The 19,944-nt window shown below is 42.0% G+C and overlaps 1 protein-coding gene across 4 annotated transcripts in view; it reads right to left on the reverse strand.

Moving 5' to 3' along the window:
* ADGRL1 (adhesion G protein-coupled receptor L1) overlaps positions 1-19,944 on the reverse strand; it is a 249,552-nt gene that overhangs the window by 42,174 nt on the left and 187,434 nt on the right. For 3 of the 4 annotated variants that reach the window (XM_072149131.1, XM_072149129.1, XM_072149128.1), the window contains exon 4: positions 3,805-3,914. In XM_072149131.1, coding sequence (XP_072005232.1) covers positions 3,805-3,914 — 110 coding nt within the window. Of the gene's footprint in view, positions 1-3,804; positions 3,917-19,944 lie in introns of those variants that run through there. The other variant, XM_072149130.1, reaches the window with a different exon arrangement.

The following is a 19,944-nucleotide window of genomic DNA, read 5'->3' on the forward strand; positions in this document are numbered from 1 at the left end:
CCAGCATTATTACAAATATTGTACGGATGCAAAACTGCAACCACAGACAATAAATGTCCATATGGTCATGCCGCTACTCAATGGGATTACAATGTAGATTTACATTAGTGGATGACACAACAAGACAGGGGCCCACATTTACTAAGAACAGTGCAGTGTGTAGGGGGCGCCAGATTCAGGATTTCTGGTGCCCGTTCTTCACCAGCGCCCCCTGCACTGCTCCGATAGAGTGCACCACTGTCTTTGGCGCATATTTAATACAGGGTGTGCTACACACTTCTGTCTGATAGATGTCTTGCACGGTCCGACTGAGCTCCGGAACGCCCATTTGTGTTGCATGAAGAATAGTGCAGCCGCACCACAAAACGGTTGCATGTGACACAAATCTCCTATTACAGCAGAACTTTAAAAAAAAAAAGAGAAGGCCTTTATAAAAGTTGTCTCCAGTGCAACAGTAACATGGTGCATCCTTATATGTATCTTCATCCTATCCATATTTTGTCCTTTTACAAGGACTGCATGGAACTATTGGTGCACTTGTCAAACAATGCATTTAAGCTTATTTATTTAGATATAAAGGGCAGAAACTATAGGTTATAGCTGCTGTGCAAAGGCAGCTTGTTGGAATGTAAATTGTAGGGGTAGTTGGAAGGAACTCGGGAAAAATTCCGAAAATAAGAGTGAATAGAAGTTTTAGAGAATCTATCAAGTCAATACAACTGCTGCTCTTTTGTCTTCAAAATGGACGCATGTCCTGGTTAGGCAGAACTGCCTAATGGAGGACGCTGAATCTAAACTTCGGGTCCACTCATCTTTAAAAATGACTTGTGACAATAGTTGCAAATATGCTTCCTTAGGTAGTAGCTGCGCAGCCCCGAAGAAGGAGGAGTTTCTTCCGAAACATCGGAGAGTGTGCTCATCAGTCTGGATTACCACAGAATGGTGATGTTTAAAATTGACATTTTTTGCAGTGCGATTGTAAAAGGAAAATAATGGGGCACATTACCGTTTTTTTCTGTTTTGCACTGAATTGCCCCGGGTTTTTGGCGCACGCAATCGGATTGTGTCTCATCGGCGCCGGCTTCCATGCGACACAAATCGGGGGGCGTGGACGTCGGAAAACCCAACCGATTCGGACAAACCGTGGAATTTAAAAAGCAAATTGTGTTGCAAGATCAGCACTTACATGCACCGGGAAGAAGAAGGTGATCTCCGGCGGACCTCAGCGGGGGAAGCGACACATGTAGGAAATTGGACGCACGATGTTAGTGAATCGCGGCAGACCCGAAGCCTCGTCAGACAACGCACTGCGGGGATCGCGACGGGATGGGAAAGTAACAAAAGGAGTGATTGTATGGCTTGCATATAACCTATATGGAAACAGAATGTTTTGCTTTTTCAACTTTTCACATGTCAGCGTTGTCTACACTGAAGAGTTTTATCGGGCATAAAAATTGAGATAAAATTGTGTAAAATAAGAAAAAATTAAAAATTATATATATATTATAAATCTTATTTATGTGACTTGACTACTCCTTTTCAAATGCCTCCTGGTCCCACTCTGGTATCTACATCTGGAAACCATCGCTAAGCCAATCACTGTGGCCACTAATCATTAGAGGAAGTAGAGAGTGGTGGAAGACTGGGAATGCGGCAGATCGGGAGATGTAAGAGAGCACAAAGGGAGTTTGACTTATTTTAAGGATAAGTCGAAAACTGTGGAATTCCATATTTTTAGCAGATTGTTGTTTAGGAAATTATTTGGGCTTGAACCACTGTTTTAGGGCTTTATATCTACTGAAAGGCCTTAGACATCGATGTGACATTGTTCTTAGAAATCAGTTCTCATTGTGGCAATGTTATCGGATCCCAACAGTCAATATGTCATTGTTTTTGGTTCTCAGCTGTCTCAGCGCCATTTTTATTGGATGTCCTGTCAATACGTTATTGATCTTGGATCCTGGATATCCCAATGTTTTCAGGTCTTGAATTTTCATTCTTCTTGCATCTCAGCTAATCATGTGCTTATGGTCTTGGATCTTCAATGCTCTATTCTTCTTGGAGCTCATCTATTCATGTGCCAATATTCTTAGCTCTTGAATGTTACATTCTTAGATCCATGTTCCACTATTTTTTGACCCTGGGTGTCCCATTGTTTTTGGATCCTGAATATCCCATTGTTCTTAGATCTTGGATACCCGATTATTCTTCGATCCTTGATATCCCATTGCTCTTGGATCATGGATATCCCAATGTTCTTGGATCATAGATATCCCATTGTTCTTGGACCATGGATCCTTCTGTTCCTTCTGTTCTTGTACTTCTGCAATCCATATGTCTTTAGATCTTAGTTGTCATAGTATCATTTCTTATAGATCTTGTAATTTTACCATTGATGTTTGATCTCAGCTGTTATTCTGCCATCTTTTTGCACCTAGATTCTTGGATTCCATGCATAAATTTGCCAATATTATATGTTCCTTTCCAGTAATGTGTAAATATTCTAAAATGTAGCTGTCAATGTACCATTGTAATTGGATTTCAACTGTCAATGTGATATTTTTCTTGGATCACAGTTGTCTATTTTTCATCATTTTTGTCTAATTGGGTTTTTTTAACCTCTTTTTTGGTTGCTAGGTCTCTGTCGATTCCTAGATTCCGTTTTCAGAATATCATTGTTTTTGGACCTTTGGACTAATTGTTTTTAGTGTATACTGTCAATGTGACCGTTTCTTGTGTTCTAGGTCTCCATGTTTAGTGTCTTAGTACCAAATTGTTACCAGCATACCCTTGATCATCAATCAAAATCCTGATGTTTTGTGGCAGTATTATATCTACTAATCTGGACTATGCATCTGCAATGAGACCCCCACCAAAACCAAATAAAACAACTCAACCTGTGAATCCACCCCACAGCTTCCTCACCCCTGTAGATGAGACATTTATAAGACCACTAACACATAACGTAAAAAAAATTCTAGTGTGCACATAACTGTGAATTGCTGTGTAAGTGCTTATGATAAAATATTAAAAAGCTGCTCCTTCTTAAAATCATGCCAGTAATACATAAGAATAGTGTAGCCAAGGGAGAAGGAACACATTAGTGTCATGGATGTAGACAATTATAGTGATATACTGAACATTACTCTGAAATAGAAGAAGAGAAACGTCAGAGAATGGTACAACGGGGTAAAAAAATAATTTTCCAATAATATAAAAAAAAGCTATCTACGAGTGGGGGATGGTATTACCTTGATAGACATGAGTGACAAATTGCAAAGACAGAGTGAAATAGACCTGTAAATGGATTTATATAATGAATGATATGGGAATAAAATTACAAAGTGGTGTTCGGTGAGGGACGAGGGGGACATGGCTTACAATGGTGGAGCAGTATCTGTCACCGTTGTGCATTGTTCTTTCTGGTGGTTTCCACACTGTCTGATCGGTGCTGCGTTCTGCATAGCAATGTGATGCCAGCCACTTGCACTGGGACTTGTGTTGTGTACTAGTGCGATGCTCTGGGCCATTACAATGCACATATATTATGTAACACTGCATGCAGCCTCCGTGATGAGGACAGAAACATAGATTAATAATACAATTCTGGTATTAACCATGTCCATAACGTTGATGTAAGAAGTGGTATCAGGAGATAAGACCTGGGTATTGGGAGATGAAAAGATGAAACTACCCGCTTACTGTGTCTCATGCTGTGTAGTTGGGAGTTATTCCTCGTACAGTGTGCTCAGGTGTATATATGTTTAGAATGTGTATCTGGATAGTGTCAATTTGTATACTCACTGTATGGCACGCAGTCATACTGGACTTCCAGGTATTTGTAGGTCCCTGGACACGGGTCAGGAAAGGCTTCAGAATCGGCAATAACAACACACTGTGTGCGATTGTTACACCTGTAGGTAAAAGACACAAGAAGATATAAGGGAATGCTGAAAATATAGCAAAAGAAAAGGTATGTGTGTATGATGTGTCACTTACATGTATGAAGTCATGTGTGCTTTATTACACATATGCCAACATTCTTATTTGCCTTGTGTATGTACAGATGTCCAGGGCCAGATTTTAGGAAGGGCTCTAAGGGTCCACACCACGAGGCCCCCACCACTTTACTCATAAGGGAGCCCCCACAGTCAGGTCAAAACTGTTGAGCTGAAAGTGTCTGGTAGTGATGTGAAGTCGTGGTGCCTGCCTCCAAGCCATGACAGGGACTTACTGGATCTGTCAGTGAGAGCCATACTCTGATACCACCCTTCGTACCTAACATTGGTTGGCTGAACTGTTTGCCGGCCAAATCATAGGCATTCAGTGCTAGGTTTACTTCCTCACAGATCACTCCGCCTAATCTGTGAGCGGAGGAGAGAGAACTCTCAGGGAAGTAGTGGCGTGTGGGACTGGTGTGGGGAATAGAACTAGTAGTCAGTACTAGTGTCAGTACTTTGTGTGTGTGTATGGTCTGTATGTGTTTGTGTGTGTGTGTGTATGGTCTGTATGTGTTTGTGTGTGTGTGTGTGTATGGTCTGTATGTGTTTGTGTGTGTGTGTGTATGGTCTGTATGTGTTTGCTTGTGTGTGTGTATGGTATGTATGTGTTTGTGTGTGTGTGTGTATGGTCTGTATGTGTTTGTGTGTGTATGGTCTGTATGTGTTTGTGTGTGTGTGTATGGTCTGTATGTGTTTGTGTGTGTGTGTGTATGGTCTGTATGTGTTTGTGAGTGTGTATGGTCTGTATGTGTTTGTGTGTGTTTGGTCTGTATGTGTTTGTGTTTGTGTGTATGGTCTGTATGTGTTTGTGTGTGTGGTATATATGTATTTGTGTGTGTATGGTCTGTATGTATTTGTGTGTGTGTATGGTCTGTATGTGTTTGTGTGTGTGTATGGTCTGTATGTGTTTGTGTGTGTATGGTTTGTATGTGTTTGTGTGTGTGTATGGTCTGTATGTGTTTGTGTGTGTGTGTGTGGTTTATATGTGTTTGTGTGTGTGTATGGTCTGTATGTGTTTTTGTGTGTGTGTGGTTTATATGTGTGTGTGTATGGTCTGTATGTGTTTTTGTGTGTACGGTCTGTATGTGATGTGTGTGTGTACGGTCTGTATGTGTTTGTGTGTGTGTATGGTCTGTATGTGTGTGTGTGCGTGTGTATGGTCTGTATGTGTTTGTGTGTGTGTGTATGGTCTGTATGTGTTTGTGTGTGTGTATGGTCTGTATGTGTTTGTGTGTGTGTGTATGGTCTGTATGTGTTTGTGTGTGTGTATGGTCTGTATGTGTGTGTGTGTGTATGGTCTGTATGTGTGTGTGTGTATGGTCTGTATGTGTTTGTGTGTGTGTATGGTCTGTATGTGTTTGTGTGTGTGTGTATGGTCTGTATGTGTTTGTGTGTGTGTATGGTCTGTATGTGTGTGTGTGTGTATGGTCTGTATGTGTGTGTGTGTATGGTCTGTATGTGTTTGTGTGTGTATGGTCTTTGTGTGTGTCCATGAGAAAAAGTGTGATGATTATAAAATCATCTGTATGTGTGTTTATGCTTTTATTACAATTATAAGAAACCTTTATTTTATAATCATCACACTTTTTCTCATGGATACAAACCTTGCAGTGGAGCATAAGGATTCATCTCATTATTCCCAACAACTCCAGTTCCCCTCGGATGGTGCACTTTTGCACATTAATAATTAATGTTGAGGAAAACCCCACTTGGGATCTGAAAATGTATATTTAGTTTTATCATTATCACTTCCACACCAAACTTCCTCCGCCAGGGTTCCCCCAAGAAGGGAGGGATACAGCGACCATTTGTAACTACACTTTCCATTACAGTTTTAGTTATTACATTATCTCGGTGATGACAAAGACCATCTTTAATTATTTAATTGCCGAGTCTTTCTATGTTTTACTGAAAATAGTGCAGTGCGGTAAACGTACATTATTCATCATATCATATATAGAAAGTTCAGCTACTCAAACATGCAGATGTATATGTTACCCTAAACCAGACATCCATGTTATTTCACATAAATATCACATAGACACATACATACCCCAATACACACATGCTTATTGTAGTTAATTATTATTTCAAGATATAAATATACTAACTTTCTAAGACATGTTTTGTGTATGTACACAAAAGTCAGAATTGAGGGAAGTGACCCAGTGCTTAGCTTATGTCCATACTAGTCTGAACACTCCTTTATTCCATTCCTGGCTGACTTAATTATTCCACCACATCCAACTGTCTCCTGTAGATTTTGCGAAACCAAGTGAATGGAGATGGACAAATTCGTCTTCCGTTCACACTTCTCCCCTGCGGCTATGATTTGTCTGGTTGTCAGGGAACTGGTCCAATCACCTTCTGGACCGTGACATCTCATAAAATGTTTGCCTGTCATTCCCCCTGTGCTTGCTATAATTCTTATTTAAAGCTTGCTGGCGTTCATCTTGACATCTGCATTTTGTATTCCTTGACCCTTTGCTTGTTTTCTGACCATCTGTCGATTCTGTACGGCATGGTCCTATTAGTTCTGACCTGTGTCATTCAACTACTCTTCTCTGCTTGTATTGTCATTGTCACTGCATTTTGAAGCAAGAAACGTTGGCCAGTTGTCAGCTACCACTTAGAGTAGGCTGGGCAGTTAGGTAGGGACAGCTGGGAAGGGGGTTTACTGTTTACAATCCTTGTCTGTCTTTCCAGGGCACTCTAGTTGTTCCCTCACTGCGTTAGTCATAAAAAGGGTCATTTATCTTTAGTCAGGACATTTGTGCATGTCTATCTTAGCTTTTTCTGTGTTTTGGACTTGTTTAATGTATTTTAAAGATTGACATATAAGGCGTGTGCATCTGTTGTTTTTTTGCGCCTTATTTGTGCAAATTATTCTGCAACCCCCTTCTAAACTTTTGCCAACACCTGTTCAGGACAACTTTTTTATGCATCCACATCTGCATTTTAAAGATATATCAGGCATGAAAAATTCTTGTGTGGCTAACTGTGCTAGGCAATAGGAAAAAACGGAAAAGTCTCGGATAAATGACCCCCAATGTGTTATATACACATCCAGACATTCATTTTGGTGAACAGTAAAGAGTATTGTAACAAATGTAGAAAAAAGATTGCTGATTCTTGCTAATTTCTTTGGGCAGATGGGGATATGGCATTTTGTGCTAGCTTATTTTTAAGAATATGTTTGTGTATGTAATACTATTGTTTGATTTATGTATTGCTGAAGTTAATAAAGTATTTATGTGCAAACATACACATAGAAAAACAAACAAACATACGTGTATGTGTGTATATGCTGTATGTATGAGCATGTGGTGTGTGTATATTATATCTATGTATATGTGTATTTGATATGTATATGTTGTATATATAAATGTGTATATATATATATATATATATATATATATATATATATATATATATATATGCAGATATATATGTGTATAAATGTGTGTGTGTGTGATTGTAAATTACATGTGTGAGTGTACAAATATAGTCTAAAGGGGAAGGGGGGCCTCATTCAGAAGTCTGTTATGGGGCTCTGCCTCTCTTAGTTATGCACCTGATGTCCGCTTATGCGACCATGAATGCAGACATGGTTTCTGAGTTGCAAACACCAGCAGGAATAGAAGCTCGGTTTTGCAGCTCTGATTGCCAGTTAACACGGGGCTGTAAAAACCACAGCCATGTGTATAATAATATGAAATTTAATTTGTCTGTGTGCTAGCTAACGGATAGCACAAAGACAAAAACTATAGGGGACATCCAACCTGGGGTAGTTCTGCTGAAAAACCTGCAAACGAACGTAGGTTTTTAAGAAGCACTGTATGCAGGTATGGGGGCAGGCCGTGGAGTGGCATAGCTGCAAATATAATCACAAACTGGCATAGAAGAGCTGATAAATCTGCCCCTATGTTGGTGTACCATAAGACTTACGCATACACATACATACTTACACATACATAACTAAGGCACACATATATACACAAGCATAACTAAGGTACACATACATACACATGCATAACTAAGGTACACATACATACATGTACATTATATACTTAACAGGTACACATACATACACATGCATAACTAAGGCACACATACATACACATGCATAACTATGGAGCACATACATACACATGCATAACTAAGGCACACATACATACACAAGCATAACTGAGGCACACATACATACACATGCATAACTAAGGCACACATACATACGCGAGCATAACTGAGGCACACATACATACACATGCATAACTAAGGCACACATACATACACGAGCATAACTGAGGCACACATACATACACATGCATAACTGAGGCACACATACATACACATGCATAACTAAGGCACACATACATACACATGCATAACTGAGGCACACATACATACACATGCATAACTAGGGCACACATACATACACATGCATAACTAAGGCACATATACATACACATGCATAACTAAGGCACACATACATACACATGCATAACTAAGGCACACATACATACACAAGCATAACTGAGGCACACATACATACACATGCATAACTAAGGCACACATATATACACATGCATAACTAAGGCACACATACATACACATGCATAACTAAGGTACAGATATATACACATGCATAACTAAGGTACTCATATACACATGCATAACTAAGGCACACATACATACACATGTATAACTAAGGCACACATACATACACATGCATAACTAAGGCACACATACATACACATGCATAACTAAGGCACACATACATACACATGCATAACCAAGGTACACATATATACACATGCATAACTAAGGCACACATATATACACATGCATAACTAAGGCACACATATATACACATGCATAACTAAGGTACACATACATACACATGCATAACTAAGGCACACATATATACACATGCATAACCAAGGTACACATATATACACATGCATAACTAAGGCACACATACATACACATGCATAACCAAGGTACACATATATACACATGCATAACTAAGGCACACATATATACACATGCATAACTAAGGCACACATATATACACATGCATAACTAAGGCACACATACATACACATGCATAACCAAGGTACACAAATATACACATGCATAACTAAGGCACACATATATACACATGCATAACTAAGGCACACATATATACACATGCATAACTAAGGCACACATACATACACATGCATAACTAAGGCACACATATATACATATGCATAACTAAGGCACACATATATACATATGCATAACTAAGGCACACATATATACACATGCATAACCAAGGTACACATATATACACATGCATAACTAAGGCACACATTAATACACATGCATAACTAAGGCACACATATATACACATGCATAACTAAGGCACACATATATACACAAGCATAACTAAGGCACACATACATACACATGCATAACTAAGGCACACATATATACATATGCATAACTAAGGCACACATATATACATATCCATAACTAAGGCACACATATATACACATGCATAACCAAGGTACACATATATACACATGCATAACTAAGGCACACATACATACACATGCATAACTAAGGCACACATATATACATATGCATAACTAAGGCACACATACATACACATACATTATATACTTATCAGGTACACATATACAAAGGTACATGTCCATTCACTGTTGCGTGTAATTACAAAGAACCACGCCGTTTCCAGAATAATTACATAATGATGGGCACTAGTCGGTGGACATTTAGCAGTGAAGCGAAATTTAGGTATAAAGAGTTTTCTAAATAAAGAAAAAACCTTGCCTAATTTGCCCTTCTCACCTCAAAACCTAAGACACCCCAAAGACAGTAAAAGGCCACACGCAGTTCTACCATAATGGGCCGAGCAGATGGGCCTAATGGTTCTCTCCTGCCAGGCGGCCCTGTGTTTCTATATATTATAGTGATTTCTCTCTCTTCCGTCGGCTAAGTCTTGTATAATAGGCTTTCTACTGAATACAGCTCATGCAGTGCCAAACCTCGGATTACTTTCCGCAGGATTTTATTTTTTAATCTATGCATTACTTTCCACTTTTACTCTGCCTCAATTACTGCATATCTTTTTTTTTTATCCATTAAGGAGTTTTAATATAATGTAGCCAGATAAAAAAAGAACTAATAATAACCGTATTATAGGTATATTAATACAATATATCTGTATTTGCAGCCTAATAAATTACGGTCAGTGAGACATTGCTGGGGACGTTTCATTACAGCGGTCAGTTCTGTCCGCTAACATCAGCCCCGCTTTTAGGAGTGTGAAGCATGAATTTCATCTGAAAAAATTGGGAAGGTGTTCGTATAATGAGGTGTCCGGTAATCCATGCAAACAGCGGAGCCGCCAACGCTTTGATCTGGGTTTTGTAAAACATACCACAGCACAGGCTGCACACATGGCGGGACGGGGACAAACACCATCGGAAAGGACAATTTCATAGCAGGATGGAGCATGAATGTGAGTAGTGGTGGAGCATAAGATAGACACCGCATTCAGGAACACTCGTCTTCAAGTGTAAGTTCTCCGAGACTTTTTGCTGGGGTTCCTTGCATTATGATTTAAAGGGATTGTCTGACCAATTAAAATGTTAAAAGGACTCCAAATGCTGTAACAATATAATTACTTACCTACAGGGGCGGACTGGGAATTTAAAATGGCCCTGGAAAAAACTGTAAAAGTGGCCCCATTTTATGGGCGGAGTCAAAACAAGTGGGTGTGGTCAGATAATGTGGGTGGGGTTATAACAGACAAATTGTTGGTAGATGGCCTTAACGCAAAACAAGAACATCTTTTACTAGTAAGTGAATCTAATGTGCAAAGAATGTGACCTGTCGATCAGTAAATGATGCAAAAACACGACCCGGTAAGCCTTATATACCTTTCTCCTATGTACAGGAGTATAATTACTATAATACTGCCCCCTATGTACAAGAATATAACTACTATAATACTGCCCCCTATGTACAGGAATATAACTACTATAATACTGCCCCCTATGTACAAGAATATTACTACTATAATACTGACCCCTATGTACAAGAATATAACTACTATAATACTGCCCCCTATGTACAAGAATATAACTACTATAATACTGCCCCCTATGTACAGGAATATAACTACTATAATACTGCCCCCTATGTACAGGAATATAACTACTATAATACTGCCCCCTATGTACAAGAATATAACTACTATAATACTGCCCCCTATGTACAAGAATATAACTACTATAATACTGCCCCCTATGTACAAGAATATAACTACTATAATACTGCCCCCTATGTACAAGAATATAACTACTATAATACTGCCCCCTATGTACAAGAATATAACTACTATAATACTGCCCTCTATGTACAGGAATATAACTACTATAATACTGCCCCCTATGTACAAGAATATAACTACTATAATACTGCCCCCTATGTACAAGAATATAACTACTATAATACTGCCCCCTATGTACAAGAATATAACTACTATAATACTGCCCCATATGTACAAGAATATAACTACAATAATACTGCCCCCTATGTACAAGAATATAACTACTATAATACTGCCCCCTGTGTACAAGAATATAACTACTATAATACTGCCCCCTATGTACAGGAATATAACTACTATCTACTTTATCATATACAGCTACAGAAAACACATGATATCCTCACCTATTGCATCCAGTGACATCAGGTGACGTCTCCTCGGATTGTTCTCGTTCCTCATCTTCTCCATTAGTTCCACCATCACCTTGTCTCTTCCTCCAGGTACACAGCTTTCCTGCAGAGTTTACCACACAGACGTCTTATGTTCTGCACTTTCCCATTGTCCCTTCTTCTGCTACCACCAATACTGTGCCCCAAATACTGTAATAGAGCCCCCTAAAATATTAGTACCACACAAATAGTGCCCCATAATGTAAGGATAATGTATTTCTTCTTTCTCTCCTTTAACCTCCTTAACCCCCCACTTCCACCCCAGTATTGATAGAGCTCCGACTATCACCCAGGTGTAATAATAATGGTCCCGGACTACCCCAGTCATAAAATTAATGCCCCCAGCCTGCCCCAGACACAGAATCAATGCCACAGACTGCCCCAGACATAAATTGAATGGCCCCAGCCTTCCCCAGTCATAAAATTAATGCCCCCAGCCTACCCCAGACATAGAATTTATGCCCCCAGCCCGCCCCAGACATAGAATTAATCACCCCAGCCTACCCCAGACATAGAATTAATGGCCCCAGCCATAGAATTAATGGCCCCAGCCTGCCCCAGACATAGAATTAATAGCCCCAGCCTGCCCCAGACATAGAATTAATGGCCCCAGCCTACCCCAGACATAGAATTTATGCCCCCAGCTTTCCCCAGACATAGAATTAATGGCCCCAGCCTACCCCAGACATAGAATTTATGCCCCCAGCCTTCCCCAGACATAGAATTAATGGCCCCAGCCTACCCCAGACATAGAATTAATGGCCCCAGCCATAGAATTAATGGCCCCAGCCTGCCCCAGCCATAGAATTAATGGCCCCAGCCTGCCCCAGACATAGAATTAATGGCCCCAGCCTGCCCCAGACATAGAATTAATGGCCCCAGCCTACCCCAGACATAGAATTAATGGCCCCAGCCTGCCCCAGACATAGAATTAATGGCCCCAGCCATAGAATTAATGGCCCCAGCCTGCCCCAGACATAGAATTAATGGCCCCAGACATAGAATTAATGGCCCCAGCCATAGAATTAATGGCCCCAGCCTGCCCCAGACATAGAATTAATGGCCCCAGACATAGAATTAATGGCCCCAGCCTACCCCAGACATAGAATTCATGGCCCCAGCCTTCCCCAGTCATAAAATTAATGCCCCCAGCCTACCCCAGACATAGAATTTATGCCCCCAGCCCGCCCCAGACATAGAATTAATGGCCCCAGCCTACCCCAGACATATAATTAATGGCCCCAGCCATAAAATTAATGGCCCCAGCCTGCCCCAGACATAGAATTAATGGCCCCAGCCTGCCCCAGACATAGAATTAATGGCCCCAGCCTGCCCCAGACATAGAATTATTGGCCCCAGCCTGCCCCAGACATAGAATTAATGGCCCCAGCCTGCCCCAGACATAGAATTAATGGCCCCAGCCTGCCCCAGACATAGAACTAATGCCCCAGCCCGCCCCAGACATAGAATTAATGGCCCCAGCCTGCCCCAGACATAGAATTAATACCCCCAGCCTACCCCAGACATAGAATAATGGCCCCAGCCTGCCCCAGATATAGAATAATGCCCTCCCCCCACCCCAGACATATAATGTATGCCCCCTGCCAGCCCTAGATATACAATAATGCCCCCTGCCCCAGACATATAATTAATGCCTCCCCCCGCCCCAGACATATAATGTATGCCCCATGCCAGCCCTAGATATACAATAATGCCCCCTGCCCCAGACATATAATTAATGCCCCCCCCCCCGCCCCAGACATATCATTTATGCCCCCTACCAGCCCCAGATATAGAATAATGCCCTCCCCCTGCCCCAGACATATAATTTATGAACCCTGCCAGCCCTAATGCCCCCCCTGCCCCAGACATATAATTAATGCCCCCCCTGCCCCAGACATATAATTTATGCCCCCTGCCAGCCTTAATGCCCCCCCCGCCCCAGACATATAATTAATGCCCCCCCCTGCCCCAGACATATAATTTATGCCCCCTGCCAGCCTTAATGCACCCCCTCCCGCCCCAGAAATAATTATTGTCCCCATTCTATCATCAAAAAAAAAAAACAAAACATCATACTCACCCTTCTAAGCACAGGTTTCTTCCCTCGGTCTTCTGTGTCTTGGTGTAGAGGCGCGGGATAGTGACGTCACTGCCCTGCGCCTCCACACCAAGCCGCGGAGCTGCAGGGAGGGCAGGACAGCTGACCTGGTAAGTGCCAGCCTCCTCCACGCTACACAGGTCGCGCAATGACGTCAATTGAGCGACCTGTGTAGCTGCCCGTTATACACAGACGCAGAAGCAACGGTGCTGCGCTGCGTCTGTGTACTAATCAATAGTACCTGCATCGTACGATGCAGGTACTATAGATTAGATGAAAAGTTGTAGGGAGGGAGTGCGGACCGGCCCCGCACCAGCTCCGGACCGGCCCCACACCGGCCCACGACCGACCGGCCCACCGGGAAAATTCCCGGTGGGTACAATGGCCAGTCCGCCCCTGCTTACCTATCAGAAAAGTCCTGTTCTAGTGCTAGCAGCTTGATATCTTCTACTCCTGGTTCGGAAGTGTGGATGTCCACATCTGTCCATGGCTAGCCAAACACTGGCCTCAGCAAACTCAAAAGTTAAGGCAGTCTGTGGTCACAATGAGGCCAGTGATGGGCTGTAGAGGTCAGCTGACCATGAAGGGCTACCATCAATTTCATTCCTGAATCGGAGGGGTAGCACTGGAACAGGACTAAACTAATGGGTAAAAACTCTTTTTAATGGTACACAATTTATCCCTTACTTAAGGGGACCCTTACTTTGGAAGTCAGTTTATAAGCTGATTCAAGTGGAATCAATGATCAGCCGTAATCTTTAGAGGAACCAGAAGTAAATATGTCATTTTCCTGCTGCGTAACCACAGAGGAGATGAGTATAATGCCTATAGAAATTATTCAGGTGGAATCGCTGTGTGGTACAAAGTGAGAGGTGCTCGTCGTAAGCTACAGCCACCAAAATCCCATGTGCCTTGTGCTTGGTGAAGTAGTGAACACTATGTACAGACCTCAGCTTCACTTGGATCCATGCGTATGTGTTGGGCTGAAGCAGGCGCCAATGACCAGACCCAGGGCAACTTTCATAATGGTCATCCATATTTGGGTGATGGATGTCAGTGAGCTAAACACTTTGGGAACCCTCATCCTGTAGGTGTATAATGACCTGCTAGCAACTTGGTGGTGCCAAATGACCTGAGAGGTTCCCATTAGGAGGATGCCTTGTTGTTGCACTGCTATCACAGGAATCTGAGAAACCAAACATACTCTAATCCAAGTCACTCTCTTAAACAGGCAGTATGTGCATGACGGACCCTCTTTTAAACCTCCTTATCACAATATGACCACAGTGACCCACAAAGAATCCCTTTAGAGGATACAGATCAGCCATGAAGTTTCTGGATTTTCCTTTACTAAAGGACAAGTTGCAGTGAATAGGACGTTGTTTCTTATCCTCTTCTCTTGATACTACCTGCTGATCATTGCTTATAATGTACCGGCCAACGTGGTGATAACAAGTTGTTCTACTGCCTGGGAATTGTGCACTGATGGAAAAGTACATGGTTTCCGAGTAGTGCAGCCTTTAGGGATGCGGCTTAGACTAATTTCATTAAGAAGAATTCAATATAAATTCTGGATGCTTTTGATTTAAGATATTGTATTGCTAAATGGGCTCTTGTCTGGCATTTTCCGTAAGACCCCCCTCCATAAGTAACATTACCCTAGCCCGACCCCATGACCTCCAAATAGTTTATTACATTTGGACTTCAAGCTTCCACACAACAACTGATGGATCACTGTTTCTGCCAGTAAGATGTGCCACCTCATTATACACCCCTGTCATACACAATTGTGCCAAGCGGTGTCCCTTCGGCTGCTTAATGAGAAGCTATTTTCAATATGTACCGTCATTTATCATCTACAGATGGAGCCATGCTTATCGCTTCTTGAGAAGGTTATTATAACCCTCCATGTTATTTCATCTGCTCCCTGTAACATTCGGCAATTGCTCCTGAGGAGTTAATTGGATTTGATGTTTCAAGATAACCTGAACTTTTGCATTCCCCAAAATGAGTTGTCACCACTTACTCGGGCCACACAAGCTGCGATAATTAGGGTGACATTGGGCAGCTGGAACTATGTGTAGCTCCACACCGGACCTGAAATATTCCTACCGTCTTCCGTGACACCTTCTTCAACCTGTAGACGATCATCCTAGGACAAGCTGCGAGATCTATCACATGATACCTACATGTACATGCGCTATGTAGTAAGGGCCTATTTACGGTACTCTATAATTCTTTGTGCCAGCTTTACATGACTGTTAGAAGTCTGTTTTTCCATCTCCGGCAGTTCCTACTTATTTCCATCCATAGGCTTCTAAGGGGTAGATTGTAACCTGATCCCTCTGTCATCTTATAGTCAGAATGATGAATGTATCATTAATTTATATTAATTGAGCAGTTTATAAAGCAGAGAGGAGGGAGGCGAGGAGCCAGATCAGTGGAAAAAGAACCATTTTTCTCTTGTTAAGGATATCACACTGGACTTGAATGCCATCTTACATACTGTCAGACATTTTAAAGATTCAGCATTCATTTCACATAACTTTGTGTAGTGAAAACTAAAGTTTGGGTTTGTCCCTCAGCACACAAAGACTTAGCGCTCGCTAGCACCACCTAGGGGATGGTATCCAGGTGCACATCTGGACATTTTGTATATGTGAAGACAGCCAATGGTTCTACATTCCTTTGTATGCTTACAACCAATAGTGTTGCATTTCCAGGGTCAAACCACCCAATAGTATTGCCCGCTTGTGTACTTGCACGCCCCTTTCAGAGTGTGTTATGACTTTCCAGATAAGAGTTTCAGTGCCAAAGAGAATAAAGCAGTCTTGAGCTAATCTTCAGAAAGGACAGTGCGTCTTTCCTGGTTTACTCCATTCCAAGCTGGAATACAAAGACTCTATAATTTGAAAGTCACCTTTACAATGAGGAGGGGTTTGAGCCCCAGATAAAAATCTATAAGACTCTAAAGAGTGTTTTAACATAATTTGCAATCACAATTGTCATTAACTAACTGCAATGTTATGTAGGGTTATGCCCACATGTGCCACCTATACCTTTGTTTCTTTTGTCCAGCTGCTCCTTACAGAAATATGCTAATTAAAGGGAACCTGTCATCAGGAGTCTTTTTTCTGGCTCCCCCATGTCCTCATAGAGAATAATGTGCAAAAGAGCCAAAGAGTTTTTACCGTAAAACAGGTTTTTTATTAAAAAAGATGAGTTAGATCAAACTTTATTTTTCTGTATGCAGTGCTCTGTCCCTTGTCCCACTTTTCTGACATCTCCGGCTTAAAACCCAAAAAGTCAGAAGGATCGTGAGGCCCCGGTTTCCCGGTCTGTATTCATACTGAAAATCAAGATCAAGCGAGCTTTTGCCCTTCTGCTCTACGGGAGGTTTCTGTCCTCCCTGAGCTCGCCTTAGGACACCTGGGTTACGGTTTGACAGGTGTACCGCCCCAGTCAAACTCCCCACCTGAGGAGCGTTTTTTCCCCCGACCCTTGGTAAACCAATCATGCATCGATTTCAAATGAAAAAAAAACACAAAACAACATGTCCCTCATATCTCCTCCCCCCTTACCGACGTCATACATGTCTGCCCCACTCCTCACTGGCCACTCCCATGGGACTTGAGACACAGCTCTGCATACAGAATACAAAACTTCTATCTAACTCATCTTTTTTTTTTTACTATAAAAACTCTTTGGCAATGTGTACTCTAATCTCGATGGGGACATGAGGGAGCTAGAAAAAGGGCTCCTGATGACAGGTTCCCTTTAAGCTGAAGTGCCTTGGCAGATCACCTTAGGGTTTTGGTGTAGCAAGCCAGAATAACCCAATCCCACATTATACCCATGTATAGTTTGGCCTAGGAAAGAGCATACCTTGGGGTATAAAGTAGCCTAGGCCAGATTATACCCCCCCCCCCAAACCAGAGTATACTACGGGGTATAAAGTAATCTAGGCTAGAGTGTACCCCCAAGCCAGAGTATACCCTGGGGTATAAAGTAGCCTAGGCCAGATTATACCTCCCCCCAAACCAGAGTATACTACGGGGTATAAAGTAGCCTAGGCCAGATTATATCCCCCCCCCCAAACCAGAGTATACTACGGGGTATAAAGTAATCTAGGCTAGAGTGTACCCCCAAGCCAGAGTATACCCTGGGGTATAAAGTAGCCTAGGTCAGTTTACTCCCTAGGCCGAAATACGAAATATACCCTTCTAACATGAAGCTTAGGTTTGGCCCGGGGCACAGTATATCTTGGGGGATAAGCTCTACAACACCCTCCATGAGCAGACAGGGGAAGGTAGTTGTGTGAAAGATATTTAAAATGTGAATTCGATGTCAGGTTGCAATCACGTTTGCATAGATTTAAATCACATTTATGTAAAAGCAATGTGAATGCGATGTTTATACCGTATTTACGTAAACGCAGTGCATGTGGGTACAGCCCTAGGTAAAATAGCAAGTAATAGGTGTAGGTAAATGGGGATTATGGTTTTTGGAAGCCATAATAACTAATAAGCCTCATTGCTGGTTCTACCAATGAGACTTTCACTATAGTGATTGATTCCATTTTTTAATAAAAATTTTTATCTAAATAAATTTGCTTAAATGATCACTACATTTTTAACAAAGGTTGCAGAATTAAAAATTAGAAGTAAATACAAGAAATATATCTTAACAAGTCCTTTCAAACAGCAGACGGAATCCTGGGCCCATTGTAAAACGTCTTCAATATTTATTTGGACATTAACAAAAAAAAATACCTACATCTACCTGCCATATTGAGTTGAAGCTTATGCGTCAAGCAACAAAATTCATGCCTTTAGTCATATAAGGTCCTCACCACTCCACCCACTGGCTCTTATCATCCTCCCTATTCCTTCCTGATCTACTCTTTGTAATGAAATTCCTGCTGAATTCCATCTTGCTAGCAACATGTGCAGAACCTCACTGAGATTACACAGAAGTCTATGTAGCGGGTGACAACTTCTAGGTCTCCTTCCCTCTGTTTAGAGAGGAGAGCAGACTACAAATACAGACATTCGCACGAACGTGTGATTTCTCCAGTCCTGTGTTTCCATGCTGTATATACTTTATGGGGCTCATTTTCTAAGGGCTTCCGCGGCTGCATTTCCATCGGGTTACCCGAATTTTTCAGTTTTGCGCCAAATTCTGCTGTGATTTTGATGCACGCAAGCGGATTTCGGCGCAATCGTGCCGGCTTTCACGCGACAGAAATTGGGGGCGTGGCTGTCGGACAACCCGACGGATTTTGAAAAAAACCCGAAATGTGTCGCAAGATCAAGCACTTACATGCACCGAGAAGACGAAGGTGAACTCCGGCGGAACTCGGCGCAGCAGCGACACCTACTGGATATCGGGCGCACGACCTTAGTGAATCCCGGCAGAACCCGAATCCTCGTCGGAGACCGGGTAAGTAAATGTGCCCCTATGTTTTTGATCCATATGTGCATGTATGTCCCTGTATCCAGTGGATTGGCAAATCATGTTACTAGCTTGCTCATCCCCAAGATCCCTGGATACTGCAAATATATACAGTAGCTAGCATACGGTGCACAGCCATATGCAGCACTTATGCAACCCATATTTTATACGTTCACAGAGACTTCTATTTGGCGTACAGAACAGAAATACAAGAGAAAATGGATACGGTGCACAATACGGCCATTGAAATGGATGGCCATATTGCCCATTAAAATGAACAGGGCCGTATGCTATAGGCATATATGGCCATATATATACGTCAGTCTTTGTATGTTCTGACCGTAGCCTAACGTGTGCTAACCTGGTCGTAGCCCAGGTGAGCACACGTCGGCATACGGCAGAGGAGGAAGGGAGAGAGCTGATCACCACTCCCCTCTCCATAGGAGACAGCGGTGCATGGCCGTACACACAAAAAATTTCTTTTTCTCATGTACGTTGTGGTACAATGGCGTACTGCCGCCATGTGCCTATTGGCATCTATGGGGACATATACAGGGCCATATATACATCCCCCACAATGGTCGTGTGAATGTA

Source organism: Engystomops pustulosus, chromosome 4 (genome assembly GCF_040894005.1).
Source record: "Engystomops pustulosus chromosome 4, aEngPut4.maternal, whole genome shotgun sequence".
Lineage (NCBI taxonomy): Eukaryota > Metazoa > Chordata > Amphibia > Anura > Leptodactylidae > Engystomops > Engystomops pustulosus.